The sequence below is a fragment of the Lepidochelys kempii genome, chromosome 13 (assembly GCF_965140265.1).
Source record: "Lepidochelys kempii isolate rLepKem1 chromosome 13, rLepKem1.hap2, whole genome shotgun sequence".
Classification (NCBI taxonomy): Eukaryota; Metazoa; Chordata; order Testudines; family Cheloniidae; genus Lepidochelys; species Lepidochelys kempii.
In genome coordinates, this window is record NC_133268.1 from 33,435,100 (window position 1) to 33,451,548 (window position 16,449).

Below are 16,449 nucleotides of genomic sequence, written 5' to 3' on the forward strand. Positions count from 1 at the left end.
CTCTCCTCGCAGCTCATGGGGGGGTTGGGTTACGGTTTTCCGATTGTTCCCCGGCGGGGCCCTTGGTGCAGCCCCGTGGCCCACTAAAATGGGCAAGCAGGGTGCGGATCCCCGATGGGGTGCCTGATGGGCTGGAGCTTCTAGGCCCGCCTCAAGACCTGGGGCGATGGGGGGCAGTGGAGGGAAAATAGCAGCCCCTACTGGGTCGGGGCGGGAGAACACAAAGGCCGCTCCCTGGGGGTCATCAGTTGGAAAAGGGATGGAGACAGCCCCGGAGGCAGCGATAACATTGCAGGAGGTAAACTGGATAGGGATAGGGGCAGGAGCAGGGGCAGAGGCAAGGTTCTGGGGTTTGGGAGGCAAGCAGCTGGATGGTGGCGCCTCCCGATCAGGCTCGAGGGTTAAGGGGTTGAGGAGGGAGCTCTCAGTGATACCGAGCGTGGACTCTATGGTGGATTTAGCGGCCACAGCATCAGGAGGTGGATTCTCTTCTGTAGGACCCCTGCCCGGGAAGGAAGTTGATTGCTCCGCACCAACCGGGGGGTGCCCCTGGCGACTCGTGTCCCGGCCGCGTGGCGCCAGCTGTCACCTGAGCAGGGTCAGTGGTCGTCAGCGGGGTGCCATCAGTGGCCGGGTCGATGGAGGAGTCCAGGGGCTCCTCGGAGGTGGGAGCAGAAGCAGCAGTTAGGGGGAGGGAGCATGGGGAAAAGAGGGGTGGAGTGAGGTCGCCCAGATCGAGTTTGCTGGCAAAAGATTGTCCTCTCCCTGGGCGACCGGGGTCAGATCTAGGGCCTCAATCTCCTCGAACATGGAGGAGAGGACACTTTCCGCCGCCCCGGGGTTCTCCCCGCTGGCACCCGCCACAACGGTTGCCTAGAGGTTCACGGGGGCTTCGGATAGTGTCAGGACAGAAGGGGCTTCCTCGAGGGTCTCGGAGGGGAGGGTCTCCTGTGGAGGGGAGACACTACCTTCCAGTGCTGCCACGTCTTTCCCGGCTGACACTGGTGGATGGGACACACTCTTGGGCAAAGCAGAAGGCTCGGCATCGGTGCCCCCCTTTCTGGTCTTCCGGGGGGCCTCCGCTTCGGTTAGATGAGGTGGAGCTCGAGCCTTCTGCTTGCCTCGCTTCCCCTGGACTAGGGCCTGACCCTCCATGGCATCATCTGGGGGCTGGTTAGCAGGGGTCGTGTCAGGGGGTAAAGGCGATGGCTCAGGGACTTGGGGGGGAACGGTGGGACAGCATAAGGGAGGGAGGATTCTCCCTGGGGCAGGCTCTTTCCCATGCCTGGTGGTATCTCTGCCACACCCTCCTCCATAGGCCCCGCCAGATTGTCAGCAGCGAGGGCGGGGCTCTCCCGCTCGTCTGGGCGTTGTAGGGGAGGTGCCCCTTGGGCCTGAGAAGGAGTAGTGGTGATCCGAAGAGGATGGGGGGCGGGTTTGGGTACCGGGCAGCCAGGGGCGATGGCAATGATGGGGCCGATGTCCTGCCGGGTCTCGGGAATCCCAGGTGCCCCTCCTTGCCGGGCTAAGGGGCAGTCCCTTCAGACATGCCCCGACGCCCGGCAGAGGTAGCACCGGGCTTCCCCCGTGGAGAAGTACACCCGGTAACGGGCCCCCTGGTGGGGGACTAGGAAGGACCCCTCAAGCGCCTCTCCGTCATGTGCCGCCGATGGCAGTAGAAGCTGCACTTGCCGGAGGAAGGAAAAGGTGTGACAGAGGCTGGGGTCCTTGCAGCCCAACGGGAGAGGGCTGATAACAGAAACAGGTTTCCCCAGGGTGGAAAGGGCGGGTAACAGGGCAGCACTGGGGATAAAAGGAGGGACAGAGGTCAGGACCAGGTGGACACCCAGGTCCTCTAGAGGTTCTAGGGGGACAAACACCCCCCCCCCCCACCGCCAGGCCCCTCTCCACCACTTCCTGGGTGGCAGCCGCCGATGCTAAGAAGAAGATGACCTTCCCGTACATTTTGGAGGCCACCACAATAGCCAAGGGCCCCACCACCCTCACCAACGCCCGCACGTAGGTCTCCACGTGGGGCGAGGCGGGCACCAGGAGGCATCGGACACCGTGCTTCCTTGTCATGGTGGGAAAGGGGCCCTGGCCGCTATTGATGGTGGCGGAGGCGGTGGGCAGGAGAGATGACGAGGCGGCAGGCGGGGGTGCTGCCGCCGCCTGGGCATACATCCTGGGGGCTGAGGGAGGGACACCCACAGAGCTGGTGGAGGGGGCAGCAGGGAAGGACACCGTGGTCGGTGGCGGGGCCGCAGCAGTGGGGGTGGCCCCTGCCATGGAGGGCCTTGTGGTTTTAGTGGGGCCCTTCCCCTTCTTCTTGCCCTGGCCTTTCCCACTGGCTGGGGGGGCTCCCCTAGAGTCTGGGGAGGCGATGAGCATGGCAGCGGCGGAGGTCACCCCAGTGCCCTCTATTGCCGATGCCCCAGCAGGGGTGGTGGCAGGTGGTTAACAGGAGATGGGGTCAGGTAAAAAGGGACAAGCTGTGGGGTGGACAATTCGGGGGCGGGGGCACATGAACCATCATACGCTTGTACAGAGAGTCCTGTTTGGTTGGCTGGTACTTCTGGCCCATACGGTGGAATCAGGGCGAGCAGCTGAGTCCAGAGGCAGATGTTAAACAGCCAGCAAAGATGGTGGAGGGGGGCAGCGGTGAAGATTGTAGTGTGGGGGTTGGGAGGACACAGATGGATCGGGGGGCAGCTCTGTGCCACACCCTCTGTGTCCCTACAAACACAGTCAGGACACAGTCAAGGCCTCCCACCACACGAGAGCACAGTTCGAAAGTTACTCAGTCTTAAGGCCCCTCCATGGCGATTTGTAGATTCCCCGGGCGGTGTGGACGGCTTTTTCCCTTTCTTTTCCAGGCTTTCCTTGCAGCTGTAGCATTCCAGGGATGCCGGAGCAGATGATAAAAGTCTCTCTCAGCCGGATACGGGTCCACAAACAAACAGCAAGCAGCTGGGTCTGGGGGCTGGGTCCCTCCACTCCTCCCCTCTGGGGAGCGGGTTAGCAGGCCCCCTCTCTCTCAGGGGGCCTCAGCTGGAGCAGCAGCAGCGTCCGAGGGCAGGCGGGGCAGGGGGGACCGACAGCCAGCCGGCAGCCAACCAGCACTCAAGCAGCAGCAGAAAAACAAAAAAGAAAAAGGGGGAAGAAGGGGTGAGAGCATCAGGCCCAGTCTGGGGGGAAGCTGCAAGCAGGGGCAAAAAGCAAGGAAAGCCCAGGCCAGAGGGCAGCAGGAGAGGGTTAGAAGGGAACCTTGTTCCCTGTAGAGGGAAGAAAGTTTGCTATCGATTAATTAAAGCACCTGAAGCAAGTCACCTGATAAAAAACCCTTGTTTCAATCAGACTAGAGGAGGAGTTGAAGCAGAGTGGATTGGTGCTGGAGCAGAGAGCAGTTTGGAGGGAAGCAGAGGAGAGTTTGGAGAAGTGCTGTGGTGGGCAAAGAAGACCAAGACCCTAAGTAAAGGGACACCTGGTTTGTGCTGAGGGAGGGTAGGAAGCCCCACAAGCTGAAGGGCAGGAGAGGGAAGTAGCCCAGGGGAAGGAACCGCTAGTTCAAGTGGTTTACCGCTATCCCTAGGGCCCCTGGGCTGAGATCTGGAGTAGAGGGTGGGCCCGGGTCCCTCCCTCTCCACTCCCCTTCTCTAGGACACTAGTGGGGCAGTTAATACCCCAGTTCAGGGGCAAGAAACAGTGCCCTGAACCCCCCCTTACCACCAAGAAGAGAAAGCTCAAGACCCATCATAGCAGTGCTGACAATTTGCCGCACTACGTTGAACCTCTTCATAAAAGGATTAAAATCACACTCTTTGTCGCTGTAGGGCCGGAGGCACAGCCAGGTAAAGACCCCAGTGGATTTCATTGGGTTGCCAAGGCAGTCAGTGAGGCCTAAAGGAGAGGGACCTGGGCCGGGATCAGGCCTTCACCTGTCCCACCCACTGCTGCACCCACAAGGAAATGCCTTTTCCAGGGGATTCCTCGGTGTGAGGGGGCTGCTCTGCAGGGCTGACAGGAACGGACATTGAGCTGATCATGGTCTGGGGCTGTGCCGCTGTGTTTGCCCAGGGGTGGCTTCCAGCTCTGAGCTCCTCCTAAGGGGATGAGATGAGGAGCCTTTTTTGGAGACGGAAATGCTCAGGAAGCTGCAGAGCACCCCCGGGAGACCTGTCCCTGCTCAGATATTAAGGCTGGTTTGAGGGGAATGGATCACTCCAGAGGGGCCCAGGTAAGCTCCTCAGCCCAGCCCCTCACTCCTGGCTCTGGCCTATCAGACAGGGGTGCTGGGCTCAGGGCTTGGTTTGTAAATCAGGGCTCATGACTTTGATTCCCACTGGGCTACGGGGTTCAGCGCTCAAGGGGTTCGCCTGTCTGCCCGGATTGGCTGGGGACACGCAATGACCATAAAATGGAAGGTGAAACCTTCTCATCTGAATCAGGCAGTTCTCACTGAGCCCAACTGACCTGCAGAGCATATCAGCACGGACATCTCCCTGCGACTCGCAGAGCGAAAGGTGTGTCCCCCCACACACAATGTAGTGAATGGAAACAGTTCTCAGAGTCAGACATTAGGGTGCCGAAGTGGAGCTGTGTGTGGGGACGGGGGAGCCCTGGGTAACAGGGGTTTGAGGGTCAGGACAGAGGTCTATCTGCAGAGTGTTCAGGGGAGGGAATCAAAGGCTGGGCTAGCAAGGGAATGCAGGGCCATGAGTGAGGGGCACCAGCAGAGCTGGGAGATCCCAGGGCTGGGATAGCAGGGCAAGTGGGATTGGATTGAGTGGCACCAGCAGGGCTATTTGAAGCCCACACCTTGGCCAACACACCTGTTGTTTCTTTACTCTGCAGACCATCTGGCAGGTTATTTCCATTTACTCCCAGTTCTTAGGAACTTCTCATGACTGGTTTTGTTTGCCGAATGTCCCCTCCCATATCTCACTGGCCATCTTCTCAGCCCAGCTCCAGCGCTGAAACTTGCAGAGCTCAGGGGGGTGTTTTTTCACACCTGTGAGCGAGAAAGTTGCAGCACTTTAAGGTGGCAGTGTAGACATGCCCTTAGGAAGGAAAGATCAAAAGCACAACTGCAAAATGGGATAGAACTAGCGAGGTGGTGGCATAGCTGAAAAGGATCTGGGGTTATTGTGGATCACAAATCAAATGAGTCAGTAAAGTTATGCAGCCATGAGAAAGGCTAATATCTTCTGGGGTGCATTACCAGGAGTGTTTGATATAAGACATGGGAGGTCGTTGTCCTGAGGTCCCTTCCAACCTGATATTCTATGATTCTACCTGGTTGCCCCAGCTTAGCCCTTTCCAGCTCTAAGCGCTTCAGCTCTGTCTCCACCTCTAAGTGGTTCACCTCCATTTCTGCCTCCAAGTGTTTTGGCTCTCTCCTCTCCTCCCCTCCACCTCCAAGCGCTTCTCCTCTGCTTCCAAGTGCTTTGCCTCTGCTTCCGACTCCAAGCATTTCACCTCCACTTCCGCTTCCCAGCGCTTCATCTCTAGGAAGAAATTCCTTTCTTCCTGTCAAGGTTCCTTCCCCACTCTGAACTCTAGGGTACAGATCTGGGAGGCAGTGACCATGAGTTGGTTGAGTTCAGGATCCTGACGCAGGGAAGAAAGGTAAGCAGCAGGATACGGACCCTGGACTTCAGGAAAGCAGACTTCGACTCCCTCAGGGAATGGATGGCCAGGATCCCCTGGGGGACTAACTTGAAGGGGAAAGGAGTCCAGGAGAGCTGGCTGTATTTCAAGGAATCCCTGTTGAGGTTACAGGGACAAACCATCCCGATGAGTTGAAAGAATAGTAAATATGGCAGGCGACCAGCTTGGCTTAATGGTGAAATCCTAGCGGATCTTAAACATAAAAAAGAAGCTTACAAGAAGTGGAAGGTTGGACATATGACCAGGGAAGAGTATAAAAATATTGCTCGGGCATGTAGGAATGTTATCAGGAGGGCCAAATCGCACCTGGAGCTGCAGCTAGCCAGAGATGTCAAGAGTAACAAGAAGGGTTTCTTCAGGTATGTTGGCAACAAGAAGAAAGCCAAGGAATGTGTAGGCCCCTTACTGAATGAGGGAGGCAACCTAGTGACAGAGGATGTGGAAAAAGCTAATGTACTCAATGCTTTTTTTGCCTCTGTTTTCACTAACAAGGTCAGCTCCCAGACTGCTGCGCTGGGCATCACAAAATGGGGAAGAGATGGCCAGCCCTCTGTGGAGATAGAGGTGGTTAGGGACTATTTAGAAAAGCTAGACATGCACAAGTCCATGGGGCCGGACGAGTTGCATCCGAGAGTGCTGAAGGAATTGGCGGCTGTGATTGCAGAGCCACTGGCCATTATCTTTGAAAACTCGTGGCGAACCGGGGAAGTCCCGGATGACTGGAAAAAGGCTAATGTAGTGCCAATCTTTAAAAAAGGGAAGAAGGAAGATCCTGGGAACTACAGGCCAGTCAGCCTCACCTCAGTCCCTGGAAAAATCATGGAGCAGGTCCTCAAAGAATCAATCCTGAAGCACTTGCATGAGAGGAAAGTGATCAGGAACAGCCAGCATGGATTCACCAAGGGAAGGTCATGCCTGACTAATCTAATCGCCTTTTATGATGGGATTACTGGTTCTGTGGATGAAGGGAAAGCAGTGGATGTATTGTTTCTTGACTTTAGCAAAGCTTTTGACACGGTCTCCCATAGTATTCTTGTCAGCAAGTTAAGGAAGTATGGGCTGGATGAATGCACTATAAGGTGGGTAGAAAGCTGGCTAGATTGTCGGGCTCAACGGGTAGTGATCAATGGCTCCATGTCTAGTTGGCAGCCGGTATCAAGTGGAGTGCCCCAAGGGTCAGTCCTGGGGCCAGTTTTATTCAATATCTTCATAAATGATCTGGAGGATGGTGTGGATTGCACTCTCAGCAAATTTGCGGATGATACTAAACTGGGAGGAGTGGTAGATACGCTGGAGGGGAGGGATAGGATAGATTGGGCCAAAATGAATCTGATGAGGTTCAATAAGGATAAGTGCAGGGTCCTGCACTTAGGACGGAAGAACCCAATGCACAGCTACAGACTAGGGACCGAATGGCTAGGCAGCAGTTCTGCAGAAAAGGACCTAGGGGTGACACTTCAAGAAGGATGTGGATAAATTGGAGAGAGTCCAGCGAAGGGCAACAAAAATTATTAGGGGACTGGAACACATGAGTTATGAGGAGAGGCTGAGGGAGCTGGGATTGTTTAGCCTGCAGAAGAGAAGAATGAGGGGGGATTTGATAGCTGCTTTCAACTACCTGAAAGGGGGTTCCAAAGAGGATGGCTCTAGACTGTTCTCAATGGTAGCAGATGACAGAACGAGGAGTAATGGTCTCAAGTTGCAGTGGGGGAGGTTTAGATTGGATATTAGGAAAAACTTTTTCACTAAGAGGGTGGTGAAACACTGGAATGCGTTACCTAGGGAGGTGGTAGAATCTCCTTCCTTAGAGGTTTTTAAGGTCAGGCTTGACAAAGCCCTGGCTGGGATGATTTAACTGGGAATTGGTCCTGCTTTGAGCAGGGGGTTGGACTAGATGACCTTCTGGGGTCCCTTCCAACCCTGATATTCTATGATTCTATGCCCCATGTTTTGTCTGCGTACAATGAACAATGAGGACAAATACACTGCATCCACGTGCAAGGCTTAAGAACAGTGGCTGTCCTTGGAGTAGTTTGATTTAGTTGGGGATTGGTCCTGCTTTGAGCAGGGGGTTGGACTAGATGACCTCCTGAGGTCCCTTCCAACCCTGATATTCTATGATTCTATGATTCTATGTGGGGACCTGCATGAAAACCTCCTAAGCTTACTTTTACCAGCTTAAGTTAAAAGTTCCCCAAGGATACAAACTATTTTACCCTTTGCCCTTCCACTTCCACCAAACGTTTATCTGGGTTTATTTTTATTAGGAAAGCATTGTATGGAAACGTATTTCCCCCCAAAATCCTCCCAACCCTTTCACCCCACTTCCTTGGGAAGGTTTGGTAAAAATCCTCACCAATTTCCATAGGTGACCACAGTCCCAAACCCTTGGATCTTAAGAACAATGAAAAAGCATTCAGTTTCTGAGAAGAAGGATTTTAATAGAAGTAAAAAGAATCACCTCTGTAAAATCAGGATGGTAAATAGGGTAGGGTAAACAGGGTAAACAGGGTAATCAGATTCAAAACATAGAGAATCCCTCTAGGCAAAACCTTAAGTTACAAAAAGACACACAGACAGGAATAGTCATTCTATTCAGTACAACTTTTTTTCTCAGCCATTTAAAGAAATCAATCTAACGCCTATCTAGCTAGATTACTTACTAAGTTCTAAGACTCCATTCCTGTTCTGTCCCTGGCAAAAGCATCACACAGACAGACCCTTTGTTTTTCTCCCTCCTCCCAGCTTTTGAAAGTATCTTGTCTCCTCATTGGTCATTTTGGTCAGGTGCCAGCGAGGTTATCCTATCTTCTTAACCCTTTACAGGTTAGAGGATTTTTCCTCTGGCCAGGGGGGATTTTAAAGGTGTTTACCCTTCCCTTTATATTTATGACACTTCCGTAGTTAGAACTCTGTCTGGGTTAAGGGCATCACTCCATCTTGGCATCTGGATCTTGGGTTGGGGAGGGCTGACCATTCCCTCCAGGGAAATCTCCAGTCCCCCATTCCCTCCCTGCATTTCTGTCATGAGGCTGGATGTCTGGGCTTGATCTGGGTCTGTCTTCTCCATGGCTTGCCGCTTTGGGAAGACTGGTTCCTCTAGGGTTTCGGTGCCTGACCGCAACCTCATGCACAGGCCTAGCTATACTCTAGCCTAGCTATTTCGTTGCCACGAAGCTAGAAAAAATAATAAACTGCTTGTTGGACTCCCTGTCTTGGCAGGCTAAACGATTTGTGTGGCTGTTCCCCCTCAGGCAGAAAAAAAAAGAGAAAAAAAAAAGGCTAAACGCTTTGTGTGGCTGTTCCCCCTCAGGCAGAAAAGAAAGGAAAAAAAAAAGACACCCCCTCCCCCGGCTTTACAGGTTGCCAAAAGGAAAAATGTGTCCTTTTAAAATCCTGAGGTCTGTGCCTCTGGTTCAAAACCGCTCTGCCACCATGTCAAGGCTGATTCCCTACTCTGGCACTTCGAGTGCAGAAGGTGGGGGCCCGCAAGGATTCTAAAAATTAATACTGGCCACTCCAGGCTTGTATTAAACTCCCAAGGTTATAGGTTTTCTTTGACCTTGGATTGGTAGGTCGCCACCCAAGTGCAGAACCCCTTTGAGAGCCCAGGGAGGCGCACCTGAGAATTCCTTCCTGTGGGGTACCCTCAAGTCTTTTCACCATGCCCCCTCTGGGGAAGAGCTGAGAAAGGAAAAAAAAAGAAAAAAAAAAAGGGAAAATCAGCTGTTGCCACCAGCTAATTAAACAACGTGCACAAACCTCTTAAGACACAAAAATTCTATTCTGTTCTTTAAAAAAGGTACATTTTATATTTTAAAAGGAAAGAAAATACATCTGGGAACTCAGCTATTGCTAGATTTTAAAAGAGCAACTACAAGGGTTAAGCACCAAGAAAAGCTTTCTTGAGGTCTATCTTAAAGGTTACAAACCAAAAGCACCTGGGGTTAGCATAGAGGAATCTACAAGCCATCAAGAAATAAAAGGAATAAACCTAATCACATATTCCTAGACATTTCCTAATCTACTTACATATCTGGGGTTTAAATGAATAGTTTCTAGGTATGATACTGATGATTTTTTTTGACACGGTCTCCCACAGTATTCTTGTCAGCAAGTTAAGGAAGTATGGGCTGGATGAATGCACTATAAGGTGGGTAGAAAGCTGGCTAGATTGTCGGGCTCAACGGGTAGTGATCAATGGCTCCATGTCTAGTTGGCAGCCGGTATCAAGTGGAGTGCCCCAAGGGTTGGTCCTGGGGCCGGTTTTGTTCAATATCTTCATAAATGATCTGGAGGATGGTGTGGATTGCACTCTCAGCAAATTTGCGGATGATACTAAACTGGGAGGAGTGGTAGATATGCTGGAGGGGAGGGATAGGATACAGAAGGACCTAGACAAATTGGAGGATTGGGCCAAAAGAAATCTGATGAGGTTCAATAAGGATAAATGCAGGGTCCTGCACTTAGGACGGAAGAACCCAATGCACAGCTACAGACTAGGGACCGAATGGCTAGGCAGCAGTTCTGCGGAAAAGGACCTAGGGGTGACAGTGGACGAGAAGCTGGATATGAGTCAGCAGTGTGCCCTTGTTGCCAAAAAGGCCAATGGCATTTTGGGATGTATAAGTAGGGGCATAGCGAGCAGATCGAGGGACGTGATCGTTCCCCTCTATTCGACATTGGTGGGGCCTCATCTGGAGTACTGTGTCCAGTTTTGGGCCCCACACTTCAAGAAGGATGTGGATAAATTGGAGAGAGTCCAGCGAAGGGCAACAAAAATGATTAGGGGACTGGAACACATGAGTTATGAGGAGAGGCTGAGGGAGCTGGGATTGTTTAGCCTGCAGAAGAGAAGAATGAGGGGGGATTTGATAGCTGCTTTCAACTACCTGAAAGGGGGTTCCAAAGAGGATGGCTCTAGACTGTTCTCAGTGGTAGCAGATGACAGAACAAGGAGTAATGGTCTCAAGTTGCAGTGGGGGAGGTTTAGATTGGATATTAGGAAAAACTTTTTCACTAAGAGGGTGGTGAAACACTGGAATGCGTTACCTAGGGAGGTGGTGGAAACTCCTTCCTTAGAGGTTTTTAAGGTCAGGCTTGACAAAGCCCTGGCTGGTATGATTTAACTGGGAATTGGTCCTGCTTCGAGCAGGGGGTTGGACTAGATGACCTTCTGGGGTCCCTTCCAACCCTGATATTCTATGATTCTATGATTCATACCTGACTCAAGCTTTTCACAGCATAGATGTGCCCTGTCTGCCTCTCCCCAAGAGAACAACAGACAGACAGACGAAAGGGGAGTCTTTTTTCAATTTTAAAAAGTTCTAGCCTTCCCATTGGCTCTTTTGGCCAGATGCCCACTCACTTCCTTTTACCTACGCATAGCAGTGAGACTTTTTAACCCTTTACGGGTAGAGCAGTTAGAGAACAGCTAATGGCTGGCTGGGTGTCCATAAAAGGGAGCTCCCCTCCACACCTTCATTTATCACAACACTAGTTACCCACAGTTCTATGTTCAACACTACTTGAGAAACTTGAATTTACACAATATATTCCTTAGAGCTGTTTTCACCTCCTTGTTTTTCAGGCTGTAGATGATGGGGTTTAGCATGGGAGTCAAGATGCTGTACTGAATGGAGACCATTTCATCCAGAGCTACAGAGGAGACTGAGCTGGGCTTTGTGTACTGGATAAAAGCTCCCAGGTACAACAAACCAACCACAATCATGTGGGAGCTGCAGGTGGAGAAGGTTTTTTGCTTGCCCTGCACAGAAGACATCCTCAGGATGGTGGAGATGATGTGAATGTAGGAGATCAGGGTGAGGAGGAAGGAGATTGCTCCAAGCATCACAGCAGAAGTGAGAAGCACCACTTGATTGGTGAAGGTATCCGTGCAGGACAGTTGTAATAGGGGAGGGAGCTCACAGCTGAAATGGCGGATTTCATTGGGCCCACAGAAATGCAACTTGAAGGTGAAAACTGTGTTAAGCAGGGCATATAAAAACCCGATGGTCCATGCCCCACTCACCAGCTGAACACAGATCCCTTTGCTCAGCATCTCTGTGTAATGTAATGGGTCACAGATGGCGGCGTAGCGATCATAAGCCATTGCTGAAAGAATGAAAACTTCTGTACCAGCTAAAAGGATAAAGAAGAACATCTGGGTAATGCAGCCGTTGAGTGAAATAATGTTGTGCTCTGCTAGGAAGTTCATCAGCATTGTAGGCACTGTGATGGAGGAATAGCAGATATCGACAAAAGATAAATGGAAGAGGAAGAAGTACATCGGGGTGTGAAGGTGAGAATCAGCTCCAATCACTAGCATGATCAGTATGTTCCCAACCAGAGTAACCAGGTAAATAACTAAAAACACCAGGAAGAGGAAAATCTGCACCTGTGGGTCACTGGAAAGTCCCAGAAGAATAAATTCAGTCACTTTGGTTTGATTTTCCATTGGCGTTTATTTAGGAAATCTGATCTGGGAGACCAGAAAAAAATGAAATTAACACTTCTCATAAAAGTAAATTGAAACAGCATGTGGAGATCCTCAGACCAGTAGCATGCCTGTAAAGAGAGCCCTATTCCTGCATATAAAAGGTGTGTTTTAAATAGAGTAAATTGAGAGAGAGAGAGGGAGAGAGAGAGAGAGAGACACTGCATGGAATTTGTGTGTTTTAAATTGACAAAATGGGCTGGATTCACAAAAGGACTTAGGCACCTAAGTGCCACTTTCGATGCCTAAATTCCAGCATCAGGTCCCGCTGGTATTCACAAATACCCTGCTCAGCTGTGACTAAGGGACAGTCTGCTGTGGGCCTCCCTCAGGCTCTCCTCTTGACCCTGTTCCGCTGTGGATACATGATAAAAGAGGCAGTGCAGCAGGGTTACTGGATGCTTGGACTTCTGCATCTGGGATGAGGGTTCTAACCCCAAGGCTATGAAGGCATTCCCACACTCTCTCTTCAGTCTGGCCTTATGACTTCAACAGAGCTAGAGATGAGTTAGGGCAGCATGGGGTCTGGAAGATTGACTCCAATGGAGCTATGGCCAATTTGTAATAGCTGGGCATCTGGACAAATCTTTAAAAATAATCTCTTTCTCTAATACATTTTGTCAGTTGTTCTAGATAATTTTGTTGAACACACTATTTAATATCTGTAGTGTATGATTGGAGTCATATCTATTAAAATCATCAGGATTTTTCAAAAAGAAGTGAATGGGACCAGCAAACATTCTCTCGGCACTGTGACAAACTTGAAAAGAAGGGCCTGATAGAAAATTAATGGGTCTGTTGTTCCTAAGTCATTTAAACTCTGACTCAGTGGGACTTTTGACTCATTGTTCTGCATGTCTGAATATCAGGCTTTACATATAGAAGAGCATCTATCCTGCCCCCATGGACGTCAGTGATTATTTTGACATTAGTTTTCATTGGGAATGGGAATGAGGCCAATGTTCTCTCCAATGTCCCATTTATTTTTCTCCCCATATGACCTTAGAGAGAAAATAACCATTCCTTCATTATCAACTTATAAGACAAATACCTAAGCACAGAGATTGACTTTATACTAGAACCTGAATGTAAGCCCAGGTAGATTCTGTGTGAAGGGGAAATGTCAGAATCTGGAGAAGTAAATAGCTGGCCCCTGCAAAGATCTTTACTGGGACCATTGCTCTTCAACATAGACATAAATGACCTCGAAAAAAGGTCAAATCATACAAAATTTTTGCATATGATAGAAAATTTCTCAAGATAGTTAAGCCCAAACAAACTGAGAAGAGTTACAAGGGGATCTCACAAAACTGGGTAACTGGGTGACAAATGGCAGATGAAATTCAGTGTTGATAAATGCAATGCATATTGGAAAACATGATCCTATCCATACATAAAAAAAATGAAGAGGTATAAACTAGCTGTTATCCCTTAAGAAGAGAGATTTTGGAGTTATTGTGGATAGTTCTCTAAAAACATCTGCTCAATGTGCAGCGGAAATAAAAAAAACTAACAGAATATTGGGGACCATTAAGAAAGGGATAGATAATAGGACAGCAAATATCAGAATGCCACCATATAAATGCATGGTATGTCCACACCTTGAATACTGTGTAGTTGGCCCACCTCCAAAAAGATATATTAAAATAGAAGGGCAACAAAAATGATCAAGGGTATGGAACAGCTTCCATATGAGGAGAGATTAAAATGACTGTTGACTTGGAAAAAGGCAATTCAGGGGGAACAAAGCAGAGATCTACAAAATCATGAATGATGTAGAAAAAGTGAATAAGGGAATGTTATTTACCCTTTCACATCCCATACAAACCAGGGGTCACCTACTGAAATTAATAGGCAGCAGGTTTTAAACAAACATAAGGAAATCCTTTTTCACATAATACACAATCAACTTTTGGAACTCATTACCAGGGGATGTTGGGAAGGCCAAAACTATAACTGAGTTCAAAAAACAATTAGATAAATCCGTGGAGGACAGGTCCTTCAATGGCTATTAGCCAAGATGGTCAGGGACATAACCCCATGCTCTGTGTGTCCCTAAGCTGCTGACTGCTAGAAGCTGGAATTGGACAACAGGGGGTGATGGATCACTCAATAAATTGCAATGTTCTGTTGACTCCCTCTGAAGCATCTGTCGTGAACCACTATTGGAAGACAGGATACTGAACTAGGTGGATTATTGGTCTGAAAAAGTATGGCCATTCTTACATTCTTATTAAAACTAAGTGTCTTCTCCTCTCCAGGCCCATAAAACACACACACACACACCACACTCTCCAAAAATAAAAATTACAGCTCACATGTACCAAATGAACTCTCTCAGTGCTGCCGAGAGAGAGAGAGAGAGATGGGTGATTCAAGTAGCAGCTGGGTTCCCAACCATCGCCCCTGTGCTGCATCTTACTCTATGTGCACACACAGCGTAGTTATGGCTGTCTCAGTCCCAGGATATTCGAAAGATAAGGCACGTGAGATGATCTATTTTATTGGACCAACTTCTGTGGATGAGAGAGAAGAGCTCTGTGTGGCTCGAAAACTTGTTTGTCTCGCCAGCAGATGTTGGTCCAATAAAAGATATCACCTCACCCACCTTGTCACTGTATGAGCAGGCAGAAGCCAATGAGACTTGGTAGAGAAACCCACTCCTAGATAAGGAGGGACAAAATCTGGTCCTTTGGAATGGAAAGGGTAAAATAAGTTTAAAAAGGAATAAAAATATGAATCAACTCACCTGCCTTTTTAATGTGGATCATAAACATGGTGAGATCATTCTGACCTCTGCTTTTCTCTTTATTGTCTTAGACTATCTACCTACTTAGTGATTTGTCTGTCTAGTCTCTCTATCTGCCTCCACAATACAGCACCTCAGGATATCAACTCTTCTTTACCCCAAACACTTACATCTGACAAGGGAGGTACGGTTAGCACTGGGAGTGGAGCAAAAAGCCTGTCCTCATCTGACTGCAAGACTAAGAAGGGATTCTTGAGAGCTGTTTAAATGGTATCCTGTTCCCCTTGGGGCAAGATCCCTGAAGTTCACTCTCTGTAACAACCTACCAGTAACACTTTGCCGGGTCAGTCCTTAAGCAGCAATTTACCATGCATAAGAATAAGAGAATTGAGGCTTGGATTACCAAAGGAGCCTAATGGATGTAGGTATCCAACCTTAGTGACAGGGTCAGATTTTCAAAGCACCCGAGGAGCTAGACACCCAAATAGCAAATCATTTTCTCTCCCATATGGTACTTTGAAGATGCTAGCCACAATGTAAATGGAGCAAATAGACTTCATGAGATAGTGAGGAAAAAAATAGGGGATGAAACATTGTTTTCTTGCACCCATCAAAAAGCAGTCACTATTTGGTTGACCCTCTACTATTTGCAAATTTGACACCTATTTGCCAAATATTTTCATTAATGGGGGGAAAGAGGGAGAGTCCAAATTACAATCCAGCATATGGACCCATAGCACCCACCCCCAATATCTTTAGCCTATTGGTTGGGGTACTCAGGTGTGGGAGAAATTCACTCATTCACTTCCCACCTCTGCCTGCTGTGAAGAAGAGATTTGAAGTTAGCCCCCCCACCCCCACCTCTCAGAAAAGTGTTTTAATCTCTGGGCCATAACGTAATTTAGGGCAAGGCTTTCTCAGACTCTTCTGCTGAAGCTGTTCACATTGTATAAATCAGCAGCCCATCATCAGCAGGAGATACACATCATGCTAATGCAGCCATGGTGACACTAACACACGCATCTCTTAGTGGTCACATAGACATTCTGCCAGCCAAGCAGAGGCCTTTGAAGATGCTGAAATGCCAGTGACACAAAACTGATCAGATGTGTGACTTCTTCGCATAGAGAACCTCCTGTTGCCAACCAGCTACCCAGAGAGGTAAAACTATTCACCCATTCAAGGTCATTGCTATCTCCATGTGCATCACCAAGTCATTCATTTCTGATGTATAGGAGGCAAGCATGGCTTTGGTTTTATCATCATAGATTAAGCTATTTTTCCTCAGCTCTTGGTCAGTAGTCTCTCCAACTAAGGCAATATCATTCTCATATTCAAGATCCACTAAAGATGAATCTTTAAATAGTATACCTCCTCCTTGGGCCTCAGTCATCGGATAGTCTATTATACCATTAAATACCAAAGCGTGAGAGATTGCATACCTGACACACCCGTGATTCAACTGAAAACCGGTCTGTAATACAACCATTGACCCTTACAGAGGTCAATGTACCATGGTACTGTTCCTCCCTGT

General features: G+C 49.2%; 1 protein-coding gene across 1 annotated transcript; it reads right to left on the bottom strand.

Moving 5' to 3' along the window:
• Nucleotides 1-11,194: 11,194 nt before the first annotated feature.
• Nucleotides 11,195-12,127, bottom strand: LOC140897120 (olfactory receptor 5V1-like). Its single transcript, XM_073309454.1, has one exon. The coding sequence runs from the start codon at nucleotides 12,125-12,127 to the stop codon at nucleotides 11,195-11,197; it is 933 nt and encodes a 310-aa protein (XP_073165555.1).
• Nucleotides 12,128-16,449: the final 4,322 nt, after the last annotated feature.